The sequence below is a fragment of the Conger conger genome, chromosome 2 (assembly GCF_963514075.1).
Source record: "Conger conger chromosome 2, fConCon1.1, whole genome shotgun sequence".
NCBI lineage: Eukaryota > Metazoa > Chordata > Actinopteri > Anguilliformes > Congridae > Conger > Conger conger.
In genome coordinates, this window is record NC_083761.1 from 27,959,135 (window position 1) to 27,986,315 (window position 27,181).

The following is a 27,181-nucleotide window of genomic DNA, read 5'->3' on the forward strand; positions in this document are numbered from 1 at the left end:
TGAGGGACTATGTCAGCTCCTCTTTCCTCCACTCTCTCTCCCTCCCCTCCCACACATGCTACTTTCTCAGAGTCGTCCATCTTGGACCACAGCCCCTCCATTGATCCAATAGCTTTCCTATGTATGGTACCATGGTCTTCAATATCGAGTCCCTCTGCATAACAGAGGCACTACAGATTGCTCTATTTGATGTGTCAATTCCACAGACAGTGTATTTCCCATAGTGCATAACATTTCAAAATATTTAAAGTCAAACTAAAACTAAAAATGAAATGAATAACACAAAACCATCTGTCAGTAAACCTAAATGCCATCTGTCAGTGATTTTAATACATTTCACGATCTGACTGCTGTTTTATTATGTGTACCGTAGGTTTTCTTTCTTTCTGGAACATTCCCATGCAGTGTGTCATTATACTATATTAGCAATGGACCTTACACAATGGCATGTGAAAATCAAGAAGGGAAAGAATCCAAAAGCAGCCCATATGTTCTGGTTGCCAAGAAAATAATGTTTTTCCCACCAACGGTACGTGCTATTACTCATCCTTTGTGGTTTTCACAACCAGTCGTTTCTAACCGTGTAAGTTGCTAACAGCGAAGCACACTCCAGCAAGCTATATTGCTGTGATCATTTTCACACAGTCAGTTCCAGTGGGCCAGAAGGGCCCAGCTGCATAAATTCATGCACCTGAAGTGTAATGAGGTAGCAACACGGTTATCATTTGTACCGCCAGGTGACCACACAGGGCCCATCATTAAAGATATTAGGGCGGAAAATGTAATAAAATATCTACAACACTATATTTGTTATAAGAGAGAGCACAGAGAAACAGAAGACATACCAGTTTTCCCCTATTTAAAGGGACTATATTGCAACAGCAATGTCCTGGCCCACGTGTAGGGATTACAGCATTACGAATTCTCATATACATCAGTGCCCTACAGTATATATATTTTTTGTATTAGCTATTGTATTGTTGTACTCAGGGTATCCTAGCTGCCAACTGTGGTATGCTAGTTTGGAAGTTGATTGTATTCTTCAAGGGCTCTGATTATATGTATGTTTACACTAGGACTCGGAACTGTACTGTCCTCTCAGGTCCTCTTCGCACTTGTACTTGTGTTTGATCTGCACTTCGTTGTACGTCGCTCTGGATAAGAGCGTCTGCTAAATGCCATGTAATGTAATGCAATGTAATGTAATGTAATGTAATATTTGTGCATGGGATTTAGGGCACAAGGGGATGTGGAAGCGGGTTATGACTAGAAGGCTGCATGCATAAAGTGTGCCAAGGAGCCAGTCAATCTCACCAAAACATTGCCAAACAAAGCTCACTTTCTTGAAAGGAATGATAGGATAGGAGAGGTCTGAAGTCAGCAGATTGTGATACTTACACATTTAGGTTTCACCCTGTAGTAATTTCAGTATTTTTTATACATAGCCCCCCATTCCATGTTTCAGACAAATTAATGTCAAATTAAAAAAGTCATGTTTTGTATTTGCTTGCATGTTCTTTGCATGCCATAACTTTCCAAGGTCCTATCAACATCACTAGAGTCTGGATATCTTATTTTCAGGTTGTCCTTTTTAAACATTGAAATGCGAGGCTATGTATAATAAGTCTGGTAATTACTATATAAAACCACTATGTACAAAAATGCCCTTTAATAAAAGCTGATAACCTGTACTTTGACCAAATTAACATGAATACGAAAAAGCAGGAAAAGTTTTTGGAGAGCAGGGAGACGATTTGACGATCAATGAGGAGGAGGGGGTGTGTGGGGGCACCGCGGCGGTGCTCGGTTAAGGGATTGGACTTTGGTTCAATACAGTTACCGGGGTTCACACCATGATCCTGCCAGATCTGAGTATGTCTGGCATATGAAGGAGCGACAATAATTGGGGGACCGCTACAAGGTTGGGGGGGAGGGGTTTACTCGGTGGGAAGGATCGCTGCATGCAAGTCCGGGACTAGAGATGACACAACTTGAAAAAGGCATGTTGCTCTCATTCCAGCTGCTGGAGAGCAGGGTTGCGATGGTGTTTCCTCATGGGCACATGGGAATTGGTAACAAACAGGGTACAATTGGCTACCAAATCCGGAGAAAACCCACAAGGCTGGGCCAGTGTTTTAATGGCGTAATTTCCAATCACTATGGTAACAGGATATACCGTTTGAAAGTGTTAAAACTCAAGGTTCTATGTGTATAACCTATTTTAAGATGACATTGCTTTAGCGACAACAGTTCCTTATTTTGTGTGGGTGGCAAAACAAGTGCATAATAATACAGTTCTGAAAACGTGCTAACTCAGAGAAACGTTGATAGAATGACCATTGTTTACTTTTTTAACTTTCTCTGGAGGAAGCATTATTGTTGTCCATTTCGCTGCTGTATACTTCTACAAAAGTACTTGAACACATGAATGCTATTACCTATGTTTTGTATAGGCTCTCTGGAACAAGAAGAGCCCACGTACAAACTTTTCTGGCCAATAATCCTATTGCACATTGAAGGCATGATCCCCATTATTGAGTAAAAAATACAGTATTACTTCAGCTGAACCTAGAACGGGCTTGTGGTATGGTAATGAAGTAGCTACTGAGAAGCATTTCAGCTAATGACATTATGTTTCCAATGATGCATAGTTTGTTAGGCTTTCATAAAACAACACAGCACAGTTTTGCCTGCGTAACAAACAGTAGCATTTTCAATACACATGCTGAGACTTTTACACTTTGGCAAAAACTTTTCTTAAGATTTTATGGCCAAAAAGGTTGCCGTTTTACAACAAATTTGTGATGCCTACGACTTCCTTTGGGAGACTTCCAAAGAATCTCTTGTCTCTCTCAAAGTATATGATTTGACTGAGAAGACAGTTATGTGCTGATGTAAAAATTTAGCTGAACAGCTCGTCAGTTAAGTATTATTTCATATTGCAGAAAAGCTTGAATAAAAAACTAGGTCAGATTTCGGAGTGGTCATGGTCCTTGTCACTCACAGTTGGACTGCAAAAATAACGTATGAATACAATAGAACAACTTTTCCACAAAGTGCACAGATCATCACAGAGGTTAAAAAATGTCACCCCACACATCCCCCATTGCTAAAATACCACAATCCTCAAAAGAGTCCAAAGATTTATGATTCGCGCTCTGCTCGCCGCTCCGAATTGGGCTTATGATCGTGTACGTAACGTGAAGTGGAAAAACTCTAAACAAACACGGAAATGGGAAGGTCGACTCCCTGTGACCAAGGCTCACACGCTATCTGGAAGGCCAGAAAAAAACATCTGGCCTTTTATGTTCTCGGAACCAATAGGAAACCTGATCTTCCATGAGACAGTTGGGAAGCCCACACGGAGCAGGACCTGAATGGGATTGACCTTGGGTGGCGCAGATTCAGGATGATGGGATATGTCCTGGCAGGAAGTGGCCTGCTGGCAGGGGGGCAGACTAGTTTCATAAACCCTGTTTTCATTTATTCATCAGAGACAATGCACATTAATCAACATTTTCAGTTTCCACATCAATGTAAATGCGCCAGAGTTAGCTAATGAACTCATTTTCATCTGTAGTCCCTAACCTGCATGTCTTTGGACTTCTTCACACTGGCCAGGAAGGAGCAGGACAGTTCCTGTGTTACTGAGAGGCCCATGAGAGGGGCTCTCTTCTGTCCTCAAAGAGTCCATCGCAGATTTGAATTGAGGACAGTTCAAAACAAAATGGCACCTTGGGCGCATTTTTGTTTTGAAATGGCAGGTGGCATGAGCCAGAGAAATCATTAACCTTTGTTGCGTGCGAGACGCAGACACCATAATCTACAGAAAAGGCCATTTCCTGAGGCATGGGGAAGAGGGGGTTTTGGAGGAGCTGCTTGAGTAGCACCTTGGGTGTTTAGCTTTGCAACATATTCCCATATTCTGAGTAAAAGACAGAGATGAGGAAAGGGTAAATGTCAGCTGTCTGTCTTCCTGCTGACCCTGCCCCCTGCCCCTCTCATTTCCTCTCTGGAAGACGAATGCTGCTGTTTCCGCTCTGACGGGGGGCAGGTGTTTCCCTTCTCTCTGTTGCCCCGCCACAAAACACTCTTGCATACACATGCACGCATGGGTAGATACACATGCATGCACACACACTTACAGTATGTACATGCCAACATACATACTGACAGACATAAACACAAAAACAAATACATACAATGGGCTCCAGAATTAATGGTATCCTTAATGAGAATGGAGAATAAAGGCAGCATAATTAACAACATTATCTATATTTTAAGTTCAAACATATGGGAAAACTATCTACTTTCATTTTAATACATGTTTCAATGTTTTTTATTTAGTAATCTCTTTTATTTGGAAAATCACAAAATTGTAGGCACCCCAAACAATTATTGTACATAAAATCAAACAAAATGAAATTGGCAAAACAATGATTTGATGAATTTAATTAATCTCAGTCTCAGTCTATCAATTAAAAGAAAAAACCTAAAATGGCACCTGCAAACCAAACAACAACAACAAACTCTTTGGAGGGGTGGTACAAAGACAGCCCTTACTGAGCACAATAAACAAAACCAAGCATCTTGAGTTTACCAAAGCTCATTGGGAGGTAAATGGTAATGATAAATGATTGGATTTGTATAGCGCTTTTATCCAAAGCGCTGTACAATTCTTGCTTCTCATTCACCCATACATGCATACAGTCACACACCAACAGCGATTGCCTGCCAAGGCAAGGCACCAACTAGCTCGTCAGGAGCATTTGGGGGTTGCTCAGCGACACTTTGAGACACCCAGGGTGGGATTGAACCGGCAACTCTCTGACTGCCAATGTCATCCCAAAACTCCTTTATTTAATAGCTGGTGATAGTGTGTTATAAGGGTTTCATTGCTGTGTCAAACTAGCAAGGTTGAGGCTGACAATAGTCACTGGTTGGCTTGGCAAGCTGATTGGTGCACCACCAGAATTTCTATGCCAAACACTACTGGTGTTCTCCAACCTTATAGGAAAAGTCTCATGGCTATCACCTTTGCCAGTGGTGTTTGTACTAAGTATTAAACCAGGGGTGCCAATAATTGTAAATATTTCTGGAGCCCAATGTATGTCCAGCAACCAAATATGCTGTGTCACACAGTCTGACACGTGACTAAAAAGGTACAAATGCCTGTCACTGGGGCGGTCATTTTTACTTTTTTACTTGGAAAACATACTGTTTGTACCCAAACAGAACATTACTGTACTTTCAGGGTACATGGGAAATTTGATCCTTGAAGAACTGTCACTTTATTTCCAAGAGTGCAGATGACCACATGAGCTACAGGTGCTTTTCTGGTGGATACCATCTGGATAAACAGTGAACCATATGCTGCATTTCACTTAAATGTGAAGGCAAGCTTCTCCAAGTCCCTACCATTTGGTATGCTTCCCTGGTATTGCCGTGGCATTAAGACGAAAGCAAAATATAACTGGCAGCGCAAGGTGGTCTTTAGCCTGCTGTTTTATTTGTGGTAATGGCCATAGGATACTATTGTCAAGGAAAGCATTTCCAAACTAAAATAAATCCCTGCCCAGCACCACTATCCCTTACAAACTTTTATTGTTCATTTGCGGGCATGAGATATTTGGTTGGGGTATTTCATTTTCTGTACATTTAATTTTCAGAGCGAAATGGAAACTGCATATTGAAATGGTCCAACTAAATATGCAACTTGAGATGTCGATTAAATATGTAGATTTTGTATTCTGAGAAAGCTTTCATGACTGGTAAAAAAAGTGAAATGGACAGAGAACTTCTTCATCTGCTCCAACCATGCTGGATAGTTCTCAGACTTATTAACAGAAGGTTTGTGCTGGGCATTTGAGTCTTATTAAGACTTAAACGGTGAGGTTTGTAGCAAACTGCCTGCAGTGGGCCCATGTGGGTTGTGCGTAAGAATGACACTCTCACCTGGTTTTGAGCCCATCTCCGAAACCTCATCAATGGAGTCGGTGTACTCGTCCTCTGCAATTAAAAGAAAGATAAAAGTTGTAATAGGGCAGATTCAACTGATCCCAAGAAGCATTTGTATGATAAGTACTCTGTACTACACGTATTGTGGGGTATCAGCCATTTCGAGAACCAAAGCAATGCTGTCTCCCTAAAAAGGCTAATGGCAACTTCATGTGAGCTGACAAGTGCATCAATACATCTTTGATACAAACTATTTCTCAAAGGGAAGCTAAGTTTTTGAATTGAGTTCACTGAGAAAGAAAATATAGAGAGGGACAGACAAGAATGATGCGATGAAGAATTAATTTGTAATGTGTAATTGTGTTTGTGCAATTTCAATTCTCAAATTAGGATACATTACTGCTGGTCAGGTCAGAGATGAAAACTGCAGCAAGAGAAGGACTTTGTAAAGAAAGATAAAAATAAAAGGAATGGAAGTGTAGACTATCACTGTATCTTCTTTTTCAGACTGTTTTTAAAGTTGACTATTGAGTTTTGAAATTCAGTTTAGTTTGAAGTATCCATACCAAAAAAAGTTGGACACTATATTCACCCAAGAAATAACATATTTATGTTATAATAATATATTCATAATTACATGCTATTTATAATGTACATACAGTATGTTAATATGTACATTATCAATAAAATGCAAATGTATATTTAATCAGACAATCTATTATAGTACATTATCTATTTGCTTAGTAGGCCTGCTTAATCAAACACACTTTCACCATTTATTTTAAAGTATTGTGAAATATTATTAATTCATTAATAATAACAGCAGCATAGTATTTTAATGAAACAATTAAAATGAAGTAACATACTGTGTAAATTGCAAAACAGCAATACATCAACTGGGATTTGAGCCTCACTACAAAATATTTGTGCAATGTCTCACCTACTAAATTACATATTGTAAAACTGTGAAGGTGAAGGCATATTAACAAGCAAATCTAGCAGTCTTGTTACCATTACCGAGTGACTCTATTTTAAATAATATTTTCAATGAAGTCTCCCATAGAACACAGCTACCAAAATCAATGAACTCTTGCCAATTCTTAAACATTCCTTCCCCTGAAGATTCTGATCATGACCTACAGTGAAGCCCTGTGCTTCTAGTGCTGTATGGCCATACGTATGCATCACCAGTACACTTCAAGGAGAAAAAAACAAGAACAAAACAAAAACAAACTGAATTCAGCATTAAACACAAAAGAACAAACACTGTAAAGAGCACACTTATTTAACCTTATGTTTGGGGTCAATTTGACCAAATTCAATGATTAATATCTCTTAAAAAAAAGTTTACCTTTTTAAAATGTTGATTCTGTATGATTCTGTATGATTTTTTCTAATTTGGTTGTACTCAATAGTAAATATGCAATAAACAGAATGCTATTCAGGTCCTGTGCCAACTTTGCATGTGTTGTGTGGGGTTATTTTGACCCTCTGTAACTGTATATAATGTAAGAAAATATATATCCATTTTTATTTTTATCTCAGATTTCTTTGTGGATGATTTTGGTGACATTTTCCCATCCAGGTGCCACATTTACTGTACTTAAAATGAGATGTCACTGATTTTTCATATTTATGGATAAAAGGCTAGTCAAAATGTTTCTATTGCAATAATCGAGCATTAATTTCAACTGTTGGGGTCAATTTGACCTCAAATATGATATTTACATAATATGAGGGTTAAGTAAAAAATCTGTTTATCTGGAACATTCAACATGACCGCATATGAACTGAAGAAGAAACAATGAAGGGAAGCATTCCCATTCCATTAATAATGGAACTTAATTTAATTCCAGTTAGATTTAAAGAGCCAGAGCCAAAGATCTCACTATACAGGGTTCTTCTATAGAATTACAGGGTTCTTTTTGGAACCATTTTTTTCTGAGTGTACTGATTACTTCAGAGCCCCTATAATAAAGTGTGCAGAAACACATTTTCTGTGATCCCAAAAGCCTCTGAAAAACCAGAAGCGCAATTTCAATTTCAATTTCAAGTAATGAATGGTGTCAGAAATGCTTATGTTTCAAAACACTATTTTTAAACATTTGCAGAATGAAACTATTCAGGTTCTCACTAGCCCCTAAAACATTGTTACATTAGCAATCACTGGAATAAGAATCTTGGCCTTTTCCTTGGAAATAGTCAGCATAATGAATCAACAATGAAGGGACTTTGCTTTGCATTTACTGGATTACCTTATTTTCAAACGGGACCAACCATGGTTCACTTTTTTTTTTTTTTAAATAAAGAACTGCCACAAATGTTTGGTCTGTAAAAAACTGCATGTAAATTACTGTAGCAGACCATCGAGCTAGCTATGTTCACACAATTATCAATCTCTGTAACGTAAGGCATGTTGTTCCAGCTGAAAAGACTAGTGTAATGTTAACACGCCAGCTAGTGAATGTTACCTAGCTCAGCTTGATTAAAGAGAAGAATCACTCAAAGAGCAAAAATAAATAAATAAAAACAATATGTCTTAACTACCTACAAACGCCCAGAGAATGGCAGATATTACACATTACTTGTGCTGATAATGATATGAAGAAGGCCCTGCTTAATATTAAAAGTATGCCCTCGTGTGTATAGGCAGACCTATACACAAATAATTGCAAATATCTAATCAGCCAATTATGAGGCAGCAAGTCAATGCATAAAAGCATGCAGACATGGTCAAGAGGTTCAGTTGTTCAGACCAAATGGTAAATGGTTGGCATTTATATAGCGCCTTTATCCAAAGCGCTGTACAATTGATGCTCCTCATTCACCCATTCATACAGACACTCACACACCAACAGCGATTGGCTGCCATGCAAGACACCGACCAGCTCATCAGGAGCATTTAGGGGTTAGGTGTCTTGCTCAGGGACACTTCGACACAGCCCGGGCGGGGGATCAAACCGGCAACCCTCCGACTACCAGACGACTGCTCTTACTGCCTGAGCCATGTCGCCCAAGACCAAGACCAAGACCAAGACCAAACATCAGAATGGTGATGAAATGTGATGTAAGTGACTTTGACCATGTAATGATTGTTGGTGCCATACACCCTGCTTGAGTAGGTCAGAACTACCCTCTAGAGTTTGCAGAGAATGGTGTGAAAAACAAAAAAAATCCAGGGAGAGGTATAAATGCCTTGTTAATAAGAGAGGAATTAACAGACTGGTTCAAGTTGACAGGAAGGCGACAGTAATCAAATAACCATGTGTTACAGCAGTGGTATGCAGAAGAGCATCTCTGAGCACACAACACATCAAACAGCAGAAGACCAAGTCAAACATGAATTGTAATACCTAATAAAGTGGTCACTGAGCATATGTACATTGGCATTCATGCATTTGGCTACTTTTACATTCCCTTCCATTGATTCTTATCTAGAGCAACTTACAATATAGGAGAAACAGAAGTGCATTCACCTGATTGATACACAGTAAAATGTCCAGTGTTAATTCTAATTCAACAGACCAGATATGGACCAGAGCAAGACCATTTGTACACTGTAAGAGTTATTTTAACACAGGGCATTTTACACTACATGATAATAGTGCTAGGCCTGGGTAAGATTCCCAGACCAGCAAGCAAAGATGCAACATCAAGAAAGCACTGTTCTAAACTATTCTAACCAAGACGTAAAGTGCAAATACATTGTAACACAGAAGGACTATATTCACTACAAACCCTAAGCCAAACATAAAGCTGTTAAAATATAACCTGAAAATACAATGAAGCTAAATTAAGACAAAAGGAGGGTTAGTATAGTAGTTGTAATTTAAGTTGAATGCAGTCTTGCTAGCAAGCAAGCCAACATTGCAATGATAGGAACTGGTGTAATGAGTTCAGTTGTCTTTCTAATACTAGGGAGGCAAATCTGGGGTGAGTCTCCCTAAGCATTTCACAGTGGTAAGAACTTCTTGAAGTATCTTGTTGTTACAAAATTGTTTGATCTTATGTTCTACTGCTTCTGCAAGTTTCATTTTTTGTTGATTAAAAAGGCTCTTCAAACTGCCTCAGCAAACTGGATAGCCTAATTTCAATTTATGTTAAAGAAAATCCACATCTGAAAAGTTAACAGAAGCGAAGCTATCTTCAGTTACATTTTGTTTCGGGAAATGCACGTCAAATTGAATGAAATTTTCAAGCGCTGTCTTGAAATTGTGCATTTTCAAGATACTTCGCTATCGGGAAACTTCGGCTAGGCCTCTGTCCCTGTCAGCCCCTGATGCTTTTGAGGAGAGGCAGTAATACACTCAGGACAGGTCGCCAATCTACTGCAAGGCTCACACACCATTCACATTAAAACTAAGATACAGCTTTGCAATGAATAAGGCAATACAAGATAATGATGAAGAAGGAAATCTGGTGTTTGTTTTATAGAGACACTCTCTGCAAATCCCAGCATGAAAATAGATCTGTGAGCAACAGACACAACCATTGCAATTCATGCATACAGTATCCGCAAGAATCTATTTCATTTAAAGTATGCAGACAACATTTTTCCCTCTTGAGATGAATGAGGAATTAAGTGCCTTCCTGCACTCTCAACAAAACAACTGTAAACCGTGCAGCTCATGCCCAGAGGAATCACTGGCATTTTTGCATGTTTCCAATTTTATATTCAGTTTTATTCAATTCAGGTCAGACCAGGATGGTATCCAAACAGTCCAAACTCAATGTGGTGTTGTGGTATGTCCTTTACCTACACTCACCAAGCACTTTATTAGGAACATTTTTACTTTATTATACCTACTTATTCTTGCAATTGTCAATTGGCAATTGTGTGGCAGCAGTGCAATGCATACAATCATGTAAATACGGTTCAGAAGCTTCAGTTAATATTCACATCAACCATCAGAATGGGGAAAAAATGTGATCAAAGTAACTCTGACTGTGGAATGATTGTTGGTGGCAGACAGGGTGGTTTCAGTATCTCAGAAACTGCTGATCTCCTGGGATTTTCATGCACACTAGTCTCTAGAGTTAGCAAAGAATGGTGCAAAAAAAAACAATGAGCAATTAATGAGAGACGTCAGAGGAGAATGGCCTGACTGGTCAAGGCTGACAGGAAGGTGACAGTAACGCAAATAACCACACATTACAACAGTGGTATGCAGAACAGCATCTCTCAACACACAATGCATCATAACTCTAAGTGGATAGCAGTAGAAGTCTAAAAGATAAGTCCTAATAAGTACCTAATAAAGTGCTCACTGAGTGTATGTTCCTCTATTGATGCATGTGCATGCTTGTATGCGCGCCCACTACTCACATGTATGTGCATGCACATACTATGCACAGGCACTCACATACATGTGCATATGTTACAAGTCAAAGATTTGAGTCCAAGGTGGGATTTGAACCCCAGACTCTCACTCGTCTAAAACATTGCCAGATGAACATGTTACCAGTCAGCTAAAGAGGAAATCGTTCATAGCAATGGGCAACAACGTTCTTTTGAGTGTGAGAGTTTCGTCATCAGGGAGCATTGTTTTGGTAACCTGCTCCGGGCCTTCGCCGCACTTCACCGTGCTTACGAGCGAACTAGCTGGGCTAACCCTGTTACACATACATGCCCAATCACGTGGACGCACAAACACACACACACACACACACACACACACACACACACTCCAGGGAGGGAGCCCTGGACATTGGATCGTTCCTAAATGAATGAAGGTTTACTTTGTAGCCGGGGCTGAGAAAGTCTTACGGTGTTAGCATTGATTTTAAATATACTAGTGAAATGGGATGGAGGTTTCTACTTCCTGCAGGGAAAAGGAGAGAAAGTCATGTGAATTCTCCCGTGAATTATTTCCCATAATAATACTTCTTGATTCTTGATGAGAATATATGTTCATAATTGTAATTTCTGCAAGATTGAGGTTAATTATGTCAGTGGACGATTCAGGTACCATTGAAGGTGTAAGCTAATACTTAGATAAATATGTGATAAATCAAAACATAAAAAAATAGATGTAAGTACGGATAATACCTTGTGACAAATGTGCAATTATTTGGAAGAGAGTATATTTCGCAAAATGGCCCATTCTGTCAGCCTTTTGTTTATGCACTGTAAGAACCAAGGCAATTTGCTCTATTGATTAGCCACTAATTAGCTCAAAATTAAGAGGGCAAAATGAATTTGCGCCAAAAAAAGCACATAAAGTTTTGCCGCATGCTCTGTGTGATATTGATTTCCTGTAATCTTTTAATGATTTTCATAAACAGCTGACTTTAACCACTTCACACAGCTCAGAGAGAAATTAAAGCACAGTGTAATTCAGGCACTAGACTGACTGTATCCACCAAATTTACCCACAGTATTTCTTCCTTTGTCTTTACATTTATCTTTTGCAGCTATAACCTAGCAGATTTGTTTACTAGCTTTTTTTGCACACAAGAACACCCTTTCAATCTCAGGCCTCGACAAGCTGAGGAACTGTTTACTATAAGCTATGATACTTGGCGTGCCGTTTGGTCTTTTCACAGTAGAAGTGGGGACTTAATATGATTCTGTATGTTTGGAGAAGCCAATGGAGCAGTGTGGTGCTTTTTACATTTAAATTGTGAATTATTTGAACATGTTTCTGCAGAGTACACTGACAATCAAGGTCGTCTTTCATTTCTGTCATTTCTCTTTTTTTGCACAGCCAGCAGATTCCTTTTTTGTGTTAAAATCTATAAGCAATCTGTTCTCTAGCATGAATTTGCAGATGTCTGAAATGGAGAAATGTGAATCTACTTTTTGTAAGAAATTGTTTATCCATCTGGTGCTTGTTTCACTTCTGAAACTTCTGAAGTTTTTTTTTAAATTGGGATAGGTCATTGTCTCCTACGTGTATTGTGTTGTTGGTTACTCAAGAACAAACATCACTTCCAATTGCAAATGTACGTAATTCATCTAGAGTTATATTTCAAAGGTTAATGTGTTGGGATGTATAAGGGCATGAAAACCCTCATACATCATCATGTGTGAATCATGTGTCCAAAAACCAGACATGAACTCTCAGCATATGAACAGTACACATGTGGACTATAAAAATAATACCACTTATAAGACAAGGGTGGGAAAATGTAACTGATGCTATTTCAAGTCACATGTTTTGTTTTCATATGTGAAAATCGTTTTTCACATTTGATATGGCTCAGTTCTTTAGAAAGATAGAGTCAATGCAAAATCCATTGGCCTTTGTGGAAAATAAAAAAATAAAAAAATAAAAAAAATAGATATATAATAAATAAATATTAATAATTCATAATAATAATTAATAATAATCGTTTGTTACATTTTGTAGGACACAATGTCTACTGGGCGGAAGGAACATGGTGCAGTACACTATGAAGGAGACAGAGCCTACTGTGCATTTACTGGCTTGGTGTAGATTGGACACAAAATGACAAAATGGGGCAAATTCCTTCTCAGTGATGAGTCATGGCTCAAGTGGCTGACAGAAAGCATACAGGAGAGTCATAGAGCTGAGAGCAATGGTATGTGCTGAAATATAGCGCGGCCAAAGATCACGCTGAATGCTTATCCACGTTCCTATGACTTCGCAATGCGTGAGGTGATATTCCCACCCAACGTATTACCGCCAATAGCATGCAAAAATAACATCCTGAATTTTACACTCTATCTCTATCACATCTGAACTAAGCACCATGGTTATCCAGATTTTGTTTTTCCATGACTAGGATTTTATTGAAATATTTGCTTTAATTTTTTTTTTTTTAAGATATTTTTTAGGCCTTTTTCAGCTTTATTGGACAGTATACAGTATAGAGAGACAGGAAGAACGGGAGCGAGAGAGAGGGGAAGACATGCGACAAATGTCAGACGGTCGGATTCGAACCGCCGACGTCGCGGCTTGCAATGAGCATGCGGTCAGTGCTCTACAGGCTGCGCCACCGAGACACCGATATTTGCTTTAATTTAATCAGAAAACTAAAAAAGGCTCAAGGATATCTCCCCACTGAAGGTAAAAAGTAATTTAGAGATTTACTGAAGCACCCAGTGATGGTGTGGGGGGGGGGGGGGGGCCTGCTATGTGTAAAAATGGATGTGATTCCCACATGAATCATGCAATATGGATGTAAATACCCTGAAATTAAAGGGGACAGTATGCACCTCACATTTATTGCTTAATTTAAAATCCGATGTGCTGGACTACAGAGCAAAAAGAACAGAAATTGTACCAATTGTCCTAATACATACAGACTGCACTGTAAGTACAGGCCTTTATAACAATGCGATAGCAAACTTGTTTTTTGTGCAGACCACCCTGAGAAGGGTAATCCCCCCGCCCCGCCCCCCCCCCACCCCCCCCCCCACCCCACACTCAAGCGGATAGCTGCAGCATCCCACCTGAGACCTGAACCCACAGCCGTTTGGTCTCAAGTGCTGTGTTTATCATTCCACACTGTTGCTGATGCCGACTGTTGAGTCTGTGCCGCATGCGGGTTCTGTAGGGGCTCGACGCGGCGTGTCCGGGGCCGAGGGACTCAGATTACAGGCGGGGCACCCTGTGGTCTCCGAGATGACAGCGATACCCCGGCGCTCCAGCTCCCACATCCATCCTCCGGCTGTCAGGCTGCCGATAAAACGGCCGCTCCGCAACCCTATACTTCCCACCACGCCGCCTTTCCTCCCGCTTCCCGGAACGGCAGCGAAGAAACACAAAAAAACACGGCCTGAGATGCCCACTCTGACTCTGCAAAATGCACACGCGTAACTCAGGGCTTGTATATGGAGCCTTCATATGGAGGGGTTGTGGTATCAAACTTGAAGCTCATCCTACAGGTTTTTTCCACAGGTCCGTGCCAGTATATCTAATTGTCCAATGCGCATCTAAAACTAAAAAGCATGCATGAATATCTTATTTTAAATCTAGTTCAAAGTCAGAATCGGTACATTAAGAACACACACACACCGATGGATGTACACATACCCATTCTGTAGAGCAGGGGTCATCAACCCTGTTCCTGGAGATCTACTGTCCTGTTGGTTTTCACCCCAACCTCAGCAAAGCACACCTCATTCAACAGCTAAAGATCCTGTTCAGCTGCTAATTATTAGAATCAGGTGTGCCAAATTTACGTTGGAATGAAAACCTACAGGACGGTAGATACTCACTGTGCACTTTATTAGGTAGACCTGTAGGTTTAGCTGTTTTTCATTTACTAAATGTCAGAATGGGCAATACATTTTATCTAAGTAACAGTGGAATGATTGTTGGTGCCAGACAGGGTGGATTTCAGAAACTGCTGATCTCCTGCGAATTTCATGCAGAGAATGGTGCAAAAAACAAATGCCCAGCATTTATGTGGGCAAAAATGTCTTGTTATTAAAAAAGGTCAGGGGAGAATGGCCAGACTGGTCAAAGCTTAAAGGAAGGTGACAATAATGCAAATAACCACACATTACAACAGTGGTATGAAGTCTAATAAATACCTAATAAAGTGCTCACTAAATGTAGCCTCCTTGAGTAACACATACAATACCGGCTGACTCATACCTGCTACTTTCCCTACTTAGCATGTGAACAATCTTACATCTTCATTTTTTCTCTCCTTCATTCTCTCTCTAAGTTGCTTTTCTTTTCTCTTGCTGTTAAACTTGTTTCAACCATCCTCCTGACACAAAGTTTCAAAGTCACTTTAAGATGCACAAGGCTCTAATGGAGATTTATCACACTGTCATCTCTGTTTTCTCTCCGTAAGAAGAGGTAAGTGTCAGGGCCTCTGGATGGCCATTTGCGTTGGCAGCGTCTCATTTAGCAAAGCGCAGAATGAAAACCTCAATCATTATCTTAGAGGACAGACCTCAATTCTTTACAAAAACTACCCTTTCATTTGGAAAGTGATTTGACTTTAAAAAAGATATAAAGCAGTAAGAGACATAAGAGATGTAAAGAGACAAAAGAGACACCAGAGACACAATATGTGATACGCAGATTTAAAATACCATAAAGTACCGTTGTATGGGAATTCATCATACTGCAAATGTTAGGGAAAGTAATTTCAGCATGAACAGGTACAGCAGAAGCTCTGACCTGCAAATGTTTTGGAAATGGGAGTCTAACTTCTAAGACAATTATTTATTTATTGAGATGGTTACTTGCATTACTGACTACTTTTATTGTGTAGCTATAATTATTATTGTATAACCAGCAATAAAGCTAGCAGTAATTGGAATCTCATTGCAATTTCCCTTTTTCAGGGACATCCATCTTTGGCTTCTTGAGACCTGACATATTTTTAAACATAAAAAACAGTTTACTTTCACACACATGGAAAGTGCAACATGCCTCATGTCTAATTTTGAGAGTTGTTCATTTATATATAATGTGTGCAATCATAATTGCGTATGCTAATTTCAGTTTCATAAAAACTTGACCAGTTAGCCCATAACTCCAAGGTTCATATCTCTAATGTACAGTGACCTTTTTTGGATATAATTACAGACAATTAATTCACAAAAACCTAAATTGTAGAAGTAGTATTGTGTGTGATGTTACTGTTTGAAGCATTCATATTCATGGTAAATAATTTCCTGTACTTTTCCTTGTTTTCACAATGCTCTGCAGTTTCTGAAAAATGAACCAAAGTAGCTCTGCTACTAAAATCCAAATTAAAAACAGTCATTCTGGCATGTCAGCACACTAAATTCATAACATTTCCACAGAATAAAATACACTTGTACAGTAAAGCTCTCTATCTCTTTATCTCTCTCTCTCTCTTACTATCTCTCGAGTTAACAGATGGGGTGTTTACAATTCTTAGGAATTAATGACCCCCTCAAATAGTCAATGTGGAACAATTTTTATTTGTTTCCGTGAAAAGATTCACACAGCTTCATAGACTGCTGGATCCTGGCATCAATTACCCGAATAATAATTGAAGCAATATTTTACAGAAATGAACACAAAAACTATTCATTAGTACAAAAAAGGAAAGGTGCATATACTATATAAATATATGTTGTGAAGTAAAAACTCCAAATTGAAAATAAAGAGGAGAAAGGGAAAGACTCCTGATGAGTGTAATAAGAGATTTAGCGGATTCCTTTTCTGGGAAAAGTCCCCTTTACTTTTAAATTTTACATCTCAGCAACTGATCAGGTGGGTACAGGTGGCGCTTGGCAATGTGTGTCAGTCAAGCTGGTGCTCAGACAACATGCTGAGGGCCAGGCTTCAGAGACAGGGAGAGGAGAATTGTTTCAATATAGCAATTTGATTCAATTTTCCACTCAATAAAATTGCCCATCAGTGCTGGTGGTGTTTGCCGTCCAGACTCCCTCATTTCCAGATTCCACTCTTAATTGAACCAGTTTATGTACTTGTCTCACGGAAATTGGAAAAATTTATCACCTGGAAAATGTTATTTTTTTCCCCGGCTGTGCGTTTTTAAAACTTCATTAAAATGATGAGCGGCTATGAAATTAAATTGTTAACATTTGCATAATAGAAAAAAAGTGTTCAACTATGGGTGAAGTGAATTACGGATGTTTCCTGTACTTTGCTGCCGTGGATAGTCAAGATATTCCCTCTCTTTTTTTACTTCTTTCACCTTTTTCTTGGCCCTCAGGCATGAAGCATCAATGAAGAGAAGCACTGGCCTAAAATGACCAATACAGATGTTTCCACTGCGTGTCTCCACTTGAATGGAATATACGCAATTAAAGCATGCAGAAGGAAAAAATGCCACATTAAAGAAAAACTGCTCTAATTTCCCCAACGTACACACAAGCAGTTAATAAGAATCCCAGCATAACTGAGATACGGGGATTGGTGGAGGACCTCTCTGTTGTTGATAATTGTCTTACCATTCCCTGATGTGTAGGATCATTAAAGCATATGGCAGGGATCAGCAACTCACAGTCCACAAGAGGCCGAGACCTGCTAGTTTTAAACCCTGGGAGTCAGGTGTGAAGACACTCTGGCCAATTGGCAGCACCAATTACCCTGGAGAAATTGGGGCTGTATTTGGATTCGAGGGCCAGAGTTGATGATCCTTGGCATATGGAAACTCTTGATGAGGCTGAAAACCCTGTTATGATGTTGGTTCTACAATTGAAGTCAGAATGATCTGACCTAAAAGCAAGCTATATCAGAGATATCCCAGCTTAACATTACATTCAGACTCATTCTTTCACCACTGGTCTGTAGATCGAGGGCAGCCATACGAAGCAGCATGACAGTTGGACTTCTGGGGACGAGGGTGTTGCTGTCTGGAAACATCTCTGAGGGCATTGACCATGGTGCTTTTTCTGAACGGTAAACATCCAGCGGCTTAAGCTATATCATTGTGCAAGGAAGTGGGAAAACAGTTAAGGTACCTGCCATTATGGACACAAGGGAATCCCTCCCTTGTCTCTCACTGATTGAATTCTCCCTTGAAATTGTATTCATGTTAACTGCATACTCGAAACACAGGCTTCCACAAAATCCCAGTTATCTCTCAGTGAACCTGAAGGTTTCTGAGGATAGCCTCAGCGGTTCCCTCCAAAACATCACTCCATATACAGTAATAGCTCAAACACGGCCTATTAACTTGCCAGGAGTATGCGAGGAGCACCATATATCTTGCTAGAGCTACAGTGCAAGAGGCTGTACTCATCAATCGAGCCACCTTGTAAACAATGTGTACTCAATCACCATATGCTCATCTCTGCAATCCCGCTAGGCAGGCAGAGCTGCGGTACAAATATCCACAGATACAACACCGTGTGTTTATGTAAACCTCCCAAGAAAGTGCCCATTAACTCTTAATATTTAGTGTCCAGTATAAGAAATTATTGATGTCACAATTAACAATTTGTACAAAAGTCAATTGATACTATAATATAGCTCATAATGACAGCTAAGGATTTTTAATAAAATGGATTAGAGTTTAAAAATCATATATTAACCCCTTAAGAATCACCCCCTTTCTCAGCTTGAAATGACAAACCCTCAAAAAAGTGATTATTTTTCTTGAACCCTTTTGATTGTAGAACATCATCTTTTTAAGACATAAAGTCTCATGAACTGATTTTGCCGGGGCATGACTGTGTCAACATGCATATTGAAAATGTTACGCTTTGGTTATGTGTAACAGGGTTAGCTCGGCTAGTTCGCCCATAAGCACGGTGAAGTGCAGTGAAGGTTCGGAGCAGGTGTCCTTGGCTGAAGGCCATGTTGTCTTCAGCTGACTGGTAACGGGATGGTCTGGTAATTCTTTGCACAGATTTAATCTCAAACCATCCATCCATTATCTTAACCTGCTTATCCTGAACAGGGTCACAGGGGGGCTGGAGCCTATCCCAGCATACATTGGGCGTAAGGCAGGAATACACCCTGACAGGTCGCCAGTCCATCGCAGGGCACACACACCATTCACTCACACCTACGGGCAATTTAGACTCTCCAATCAGCCTGACCTGCATGTCTTTGGACTGTGGGAGGAAACCGGAGTACCCGGAGGAAACCCACACAAACACGGGGAGAACATGCAAAACACAGAGGCCCCGGCCGACCGGGATTCGAACCCAGGACCTCCTTGCTGTGAGGCGGCAGTGCTACCCACTGCACCATTCGTGCCGCCCTTGTTAAATATGCAGGCCAAAAAAAAACACTCAAGAGCAACATCTCTTTCCACAGTTACTCGCGAAACATCAACAGATCTCAAAAATGTACATTTAACTTGTGAACTATTTCTTCTTCCGCTAGTGCTACAGTGCTCATATAGGCTGCTAACAGCTACTTAACCCCCTAAATACAAACACAATGCCAAGCATTATAGGCCAACAGTTGTATATTATGACCAATGTGAATATAGTAATATAAAAAATATGGCACGACGTAAATAATTGGAATGTTACAAGCAGGAATACATACATCTTCACCATGTTTATATCTGAGATTTTATTTTCTCACTCCCCAAATCCATTGTCAGCAGGGCAAGAATTTGCTTTCACTATGCGGATGAGTTGGCATGAGTGCCTGTATATATTACGATGTGATGTTATGCTCGAATGCCCAACGCTCTGTAAAGAAACCATTCAAGCTGTTTACGTAGACACCACAGTGATTGTTCTAAGTTTTGTTAGGGAAGGGGAAGCAATCAAGACTACTCACAGACTAAATGGCAGTCTTTTACTGTAGAGTGTCCTTGGGTGATGTGAAAGGCGCTTTAAATAAAATGTATTATTATTATTATTATTTAATGGTGGTACACAGAAACAGGTCAGATAACGGCAATCAGGGCAATGCAGGCAAGGCAATTTATCTACAAGAGGATACAAGACGTCTATCAAAGTCAGCTAGCAGTAGGTAGGCTAGTAGGTTATGAAAACGCAATTCTGAATTTACCTTCTCTCATTACATTAAATCATTCTATTCCTTCTTCACCCCCTCAATTTTGCAGGGAGTTTTCCACCTATGGGAATATTATGGTTAATATTATGTCCTTAGCTGGACCACCACCGGCGTCTTTTTCCATCGTAAAGTCTTCATACCCTGCCCATTATAGGCTTACAATGATTTTTAGGCTTACAATGTGATGTCACTCCAAAAATTCCCGTCGCCATTGTATTCCTACATGTTGTAACACGCGTGAGCAGCTACACCCCATTGACTACCTATATTTCTGATATGTGTGTGAATTTCAGTTTTCTTATGGTAGCTCCACACCAATTTCCCAGCGCCTTGTAATCTGGACACAAAAGAAATTCATGTCCAGTTAACATCCAAATTCTTGGTGGTGAAATGTTCATATGTATCCTTGAGTCCATGCTCTCAGATAGACACTATGGTCCAATGCATCCCACAAGTTGCAGATGAGACAGGGACGAGCTATGCAACAATGGTCACATTTAGGAAGTCTATTTTATTTAGCTGTAGTGTTTCACTTGCTATTGAAACTGGAATAGATACTTTGCTGCTTCCTCTCATAGTTTGGTGGCAGGAGCACTGAATGTTTGAGTTGAGCAGATTCACGGGGAGGAGCCATTGCCACAACAGGGTTTGCACAAAGGGTTTAAATCATTTCCTTCCTGCAAGTGTGCCTGAGGTTTCAAATACTATATGTTTTTTGTTTTTTACGCAACTCCTCCTGCAAATCTTTCAAGTTTTTACGCAACTCCTCCTGCAAATCCTTCACAATTTCAAGTTTGGCAGTAGCACCCACCAATTATGGTTACACAGCAGACTTAAAAACTCAAATATGCAACAGAACACATTGCCTCTACTCTGTGCTCTCATATGCATTGGGCATTATTTACTTGTGTTTTACTTTTTTCTGCTGTGCACATTTGGGTGTGTTACTGTGGACTGGGTGCTACTACTGAATATATGTTGAACATTTTATGTTACAAAGACAGTAAACATAAAAATCGAATTAAAAAAATAAAATCAAACCAAATTAAACCAGAGTCAGTGGGTCACTGAAAAGGAGATGTATGTTTGGATAGTAGATGCTGAAAAAACAGTTCTAATGAGATCCTGATTATCACTGCTTTGATTATCTGTTAATTTAAACTAAGGTTTATGGCTACAAAATGAGAGTAGCCCATTTAAAAATAAAATAATAGCAATTTAAGTAACAATCCCAGTGAAAGGATTCAAATTATTTAAATTAGTGCAAGTTACCATAGAAACATCACTACTGATTAATTGGGATTTAGGAGGTCGGGGAGCCTCAAGATCTGGTGTAGCTTGTAAACCTTGTTTATCCCCTGAATAAAAACTTAATGTAAGGTAAGTATACCCACATACACATTAAAATGAGTTCTTGCAAAATTAATTTTTTGAAAATATAATTCTCTAAAGGTGCACTCCACAGCAAAGTTTTGGCACAATTTTCAAAATACCCACCATCAGGTTGAAAATTTAACAGAACATGCTTCAAGCAATGAAATTAAATCTATAAGTAGAAACAAGTACAAAAGAGAAACAAAGATAATGTACAAAGCTAGAGGTAAAAGACACTAAAATGTAATGGGGTAAAACGACTGACAAAGGGAAATGAGGCAGGAAAAATACAGGCCTAATCTTTACACTGAGGAGTACACTGTTGCTATATGAGTTGATTTCTTAAAGCACTAAAGAAACGTATAATAGGAAAATTATATGAAATGAGACTATGCCAATTAGAAATGATCAATAATTAACTGATCTGCAGTGTCTATATAAAGTCTACACTCCCCTTCAAAAGAGTCCTAACTGGAGAAACCTTACAGCCTACAATTAAAATACAGCACATACACTGAGCACTTTATTAGGTATTTATTTGGCTTCTTTTTTAGACTTCTACTGCTGCTCACAGGATTTTTTTGTTTTGTTTTTTGCACGATTCTTTGCAAACTCTAGAGACTAGTGTGCGTGAAAACCCCAGGAGATCAGCAGTTTCCGAGATACTCAAACCACCCTGTCTGCCACCAACAATCATTCCATGGTCAAAGTCACTTAGATCACATTTCTTCCCCACTCCTGATATATCTACATGATTGTATGTACTGCTTTAGATAATCACATGAATAAGTAGGTGTAATAAAGTGAAAATGTTCCTAATAAAGTGCTTGGTGAGTGTATATCCCCCAGATCCACACAGCCTATTCCACAACTAACTTTTCAACAAGATTTTTGAGTTGACCCAACAAGATGACCGAGTGATGAGAAAGTCTATCAAGAGGCCAAGGGCAACTTTGAAAGAGCCATATCAAGACAGCATTATGTCAAGTGCTCCAACCTCTGTTAGGATGGTACAGTATGGAAAACTCAGAGGGTGGAGATGTATCCACATACTGTAGGCATAGGCAGTCATACTGTTACCATGTGTTTATTTCCCATTAAAAAAGTGTGTGGTAAGGTGTGTAGACTGGCACCAACACAACATGTGTACAGATTCAAGATAGGCACTATATTTTATCTTTACATTATTTTTTACAAATGAAATTAAGATGCTAGAAAAAAGTAACACACTGAAATAAATACATACAAATTATAGTCATCTTTCCCAGGGGTGTTTGCACAAAGTATTCAACCGGGGTGCCAATAATTGTGGAACCTGTTTTTTGGGGAAAAACAGTTTTTATTAGAAAAATTGAAGGCTTTTGATCATTCCATTGAAAAATTAATGAAGCGCACTGCTTTACACATGTTGGAAAATAAAGGTTATGTCAACAAACTTTTTTTAATTGAATATTATTTTTATTTTATAGCATTTTATATACATATTTATGAAGGGTGCCAATAATTCTGGAGCCCAATGTATCTGTAATGTATAATGTATAGATTTAAAAACAAGTGATTATTATTATTATTATTATTATTATTATTATTATTATTAGTTGTAGTAGTAGTAGTAGTAGTAGTAGTAGCAGTAGTAGTAGTATTTTTATTACTATTATTATTATTGTTATTATTACACTCATTTAAATATTTTCAACAGTCAAATATATAGCAGCATTATGTCTAAGTGGTAAAATAAATAAGATATATTCTTGTGAACTTTAGATGAGATTGGGATAGCAGCTCTTAAAAGTTGGGAATTTAAGATGTAGAGAGAAGAAAATGTAGGGATGTAGGAATGTAGGGAAGGCCAGGGAACAGACTAATACAGGGCATGTTGAAACATGAGGATTTTGATAGTTGCATTTGCACAATAATTATGGGTTTGTTTTCACTACTGTATTATAGCAACGTGCTTCTCATGTGTGAGTGGCTGGATGATTTGCAAACGCCATCAAGAGTTATTAACAAATCTGTCTTTTAGCACCATGAAAGTAATGTTTTTTCTCTTTTAGAATCGCTGATTATATGTAACCACCACAGACTCCAAATATACATCATTTAAATCACTTGTGGATTATAAAACTGTATAGATTCGACACATGTCACGAGCAAGCTTAAACTGTGAGCTTTGATAGTGCAGCCGGGGCACGTGGAATACTTTGTTCCAATATGCCCTGGCCTGTTATAAATGTATCAGCTACAATAACTTTTAATGTAACGTTACTTGTATATTCCATGTATACCATCCACTTATTCAATCCGATTTAGCGCTTGCTCTTATCCATTTCCTGCAAGACATTCATTTCTTATAAATGGTGTCATATGCAGTTTGTACAGACACCATTATAGACAAATTCTACAAGACAATTTTCAGATTTTTTCAGGTGGTAAAAAATGTTGGCTTCACAAACTTTTTACTAGTATTAAAATAAACCTTTTTCTAGTCCGTTTTCTGATATTTTGGACGCTGTTTAAACTTGGCCCAGAACTGTTTAAACTTGCCCTGTAGCTGGCGGACGTTTGAACAGTTTCACTCCCGCTGCTTTCAACTGAACTGTCTCCAGGAATGTCCTAGAACAGTACCAATGGGATATAGTCACAGCAAAGACGTGTATGTTCTTTCTGGATAATTACTTGCTTTAATGTGTGTATATATCTTTTAATTAACCTAAAATTGTGGTGTGTTTTTGAGAAATATAAAATGAAAAGGTTGAGGGAAAGAAAGAAATAAAGAAAGTGGTAATGTGCATGCTTTGAGGAACACTAGCTTTACACTTTACATTATATTTATTTTTATAAATACGATGACAGACTGAAGCTCTGAAGAATCACCCTTTCATTGTCTCAGACATTCCCCTAATGGTCACACTGTTCCTGCTGTGCTTTCATTCCTGAAGCCTTGCACACCTATACTTTATTCCTCAATGGTGACCTACAGTGATTCTAACAGAAAAAGTATGGTTTATGTGGTGAAATTAATCTTGTGACTTGTGATGTTCCTGACAGTGCTAATGTCTGACACTAACAATTATCACAAACATCAACAGGGCTCTCTTTCTTCCCAAGGTCAACGCATGAAGTGTGCTTGATATCATTAGAAATACATAGCTCATATCTGACAGTCCAGACAGGCTGTGCTGATAAGTCAAAATGGAGAGGGGTTGGGGGGGTGTGGGCTTGGTCACGCTACATTTGGTGTAGGTCTTTGGAGAGAAAATCCCGAACAATGACGGTAAAAAAAAGATTCAAGATTATTCAATAGATTGATAAGTTAAAACTGCAGTGAAGTTATTCCTAGTTTTCATTAATGGCCTCCATATGCTGTGGGATTGTTGATATGAGCAGTGCCTTCGTGGGGAGTGTTTTACCTGGGAGCACCTCATAGATGTCATCATCCTCCTCATCCAGGTGGCCCACCCTTCCCTGCCGCTCCTCCAGGCTACTGCGGGGGGTGATGCCGCTTGGGGCGGGGCGCGGCGGCGGGGGGCCAGCCGTGGCGTCGATGTCATCGTAGGTCTCCTCGTCATCCTCCTCATTTTCCTCCTCTTCGTCATCATCAAAGGGGATGTGGTTGGAGCTCATGTCTGCAGTGGGTGCAATAGGGACGCTGAGTAACTTTACAGGCTTGTCTCCTCGTGGTTAACGTGCTGGACTGGGCTAAGGTGCAGGACTGGTAGCCTAGTGGCTAAGGTGCTGGACTGGGCTAAGGTGCAGGACTGGTAGCCTAGTGGCCAAGGTGCTGGACTGGGCAAAGGTGCAAGACTGGTAGCCAAGTGGTTAAGGTGCTGGACTAGGCTAAGGTGCAGGACTGGTAGTGTCAGGTAAATGCTTAAATTTCAAAGGTGTGCAGTCTAGGAACACAACACAAAAAGACAGAAGAAAATAAAGTCTGGGAATATTGTTTGTAGCCAGGGTTAGGTCTTTGTGAAAGTTAATATTTGGCAAGTAACTTTAGGGAACTGTTGAAGCACATTTGAAGGATAAAAATGACTCATTACACAGGCAGTATTTCGACAGTGAGACATTTTTTGTTGTTCTCACTCTGTACTCCTGCAAACTAACAGCTTTAATTTGAGAGTTTTTACATGCAATATTGGGTGAACCATGTAGGTAGGAATTACAGCCCTTTTTACACATAGCCCCCCAATTTTAGAAAATATAACAAAATCATTGTGATTGTTTTATTTCAACTGTTTGTTTTCTGGAGTACAGAGTGAAAATGACAAAAATGTGTCACTGTCCAAATACTTGCACTGTATACAGAAGCTCATTCAGATGTTCAAATATTAGTCAATGAAAAAGAAAAAGAATTATTTGCAGAGCTGTAAATAAATAAATAAATAAATAAATACAAAAGCGTTGCAAAGTTGTTGTTTTTTTAAATCCCTTGAAATGAATGACAGTGGGATCTTGGGCCGAGGGTAAAAAGACAGGAACGGGGGGAGGTGTCAGTTACTTCCCGCAAATTGCCGGGCTGGTCTGAGCCGCAGTCATCGGATCCTGCAGATGGAGAGGGGCACTGATTGCGTGCGACTGGAGGACTGAAACACGCGGTATCAGATCGCCGCTGAGGAGAGCCATGGAGAGCTTAAATCGATACAGGCCAAGGATAACCAGAAAGTTTGCAAATCAATTTCCAGTAAATAACGCGTGGGTGGGCGGGGGGCGGTGGGGCGTCCGATGACGCGGGAGATGAGGAGGTCGAGAACCGGTCTGATTGGGTTATGCGGGACGCAGGTTTCTCGTGATCAGAAACATACCCTCGTGAGGAAAAAGTTTTGCTGTAAAAAAAAAAATTAAGCTGAAGTGCCTATGCTGTATCTATTTAAAATGGTGGTAGCTAAAATTAGGTGTTTTAAAAGGAAAGAACAAGCAAACGTGTGAATCTGAAGGTTATGAAACAGACTGATTAACTGTGGACAACGGCAGACAGTGTACTATTACCTCCTGATATGGATATCCGCTTGCTTTAATATATCATACTTTTTGCATTCTGGAACTGATACAGTAACAAATGATGAAGAAATAAAAAAGACTGAGAGACAGTCATAATGACACGGACAAGGATGCATTACCATTGAAACAAACACTGTGTGGTCAAGTCATTAACTGACATGTTGGAGAAAACATAAAAGCATGTGAGGAAATTAAGCAAAGGATAAATAATATAATGAATCCATAATTCTTCAAGATGAACTAAACAGCAGAGATTACTAAGTACTCATTAATTAACAGACTAATATGCTATACTCTCAGAAATAAAGTGACAGTGTTCTTCAAGGATCAGATTTCCCAAATATACGCTGAAAATACAGTTCTCTTTGGGTACAAATGAGTTTTCAAAGCAAAAAAGGTAGAAAGAAATGATATATTGCTGGCTAGGGTTCCAATTTTAC

At 39.3% G+C, this 27,181-nt stretch overlaps 1 protein-coding gene across 2 annotated transcripts in view; it reads right to left on the bottom strand.

Moving 5' to 3' along the window:
• Positions 1 to 27,181, bottom strand: part of skap1 (src kinase associated phosphoprotein 1) — a 184,955-nt gene that overhangs the window by 30,668 nt on the left and 127,106 nt on the right. For both annotated transcript variants that reach the window (XM_061232330.1, XM_061232329.1), the window contains exons 9-10: positions 25,154 to 25,369; positions 5,956 to 6,009 (exon numbers count right to left, since the gene is read on the bottom strand). In XM_061232330.1, coding sequence (XP_061088314.1) covers positions 5,956 to 6,009; positions 25,154 to 25,369 — 270 coding nt within the window. The remainder of the gene's footprint in view (positions 1 to 5,955; positions 6,010 to 25,153; positions 25,370 to 27,181) is intronic.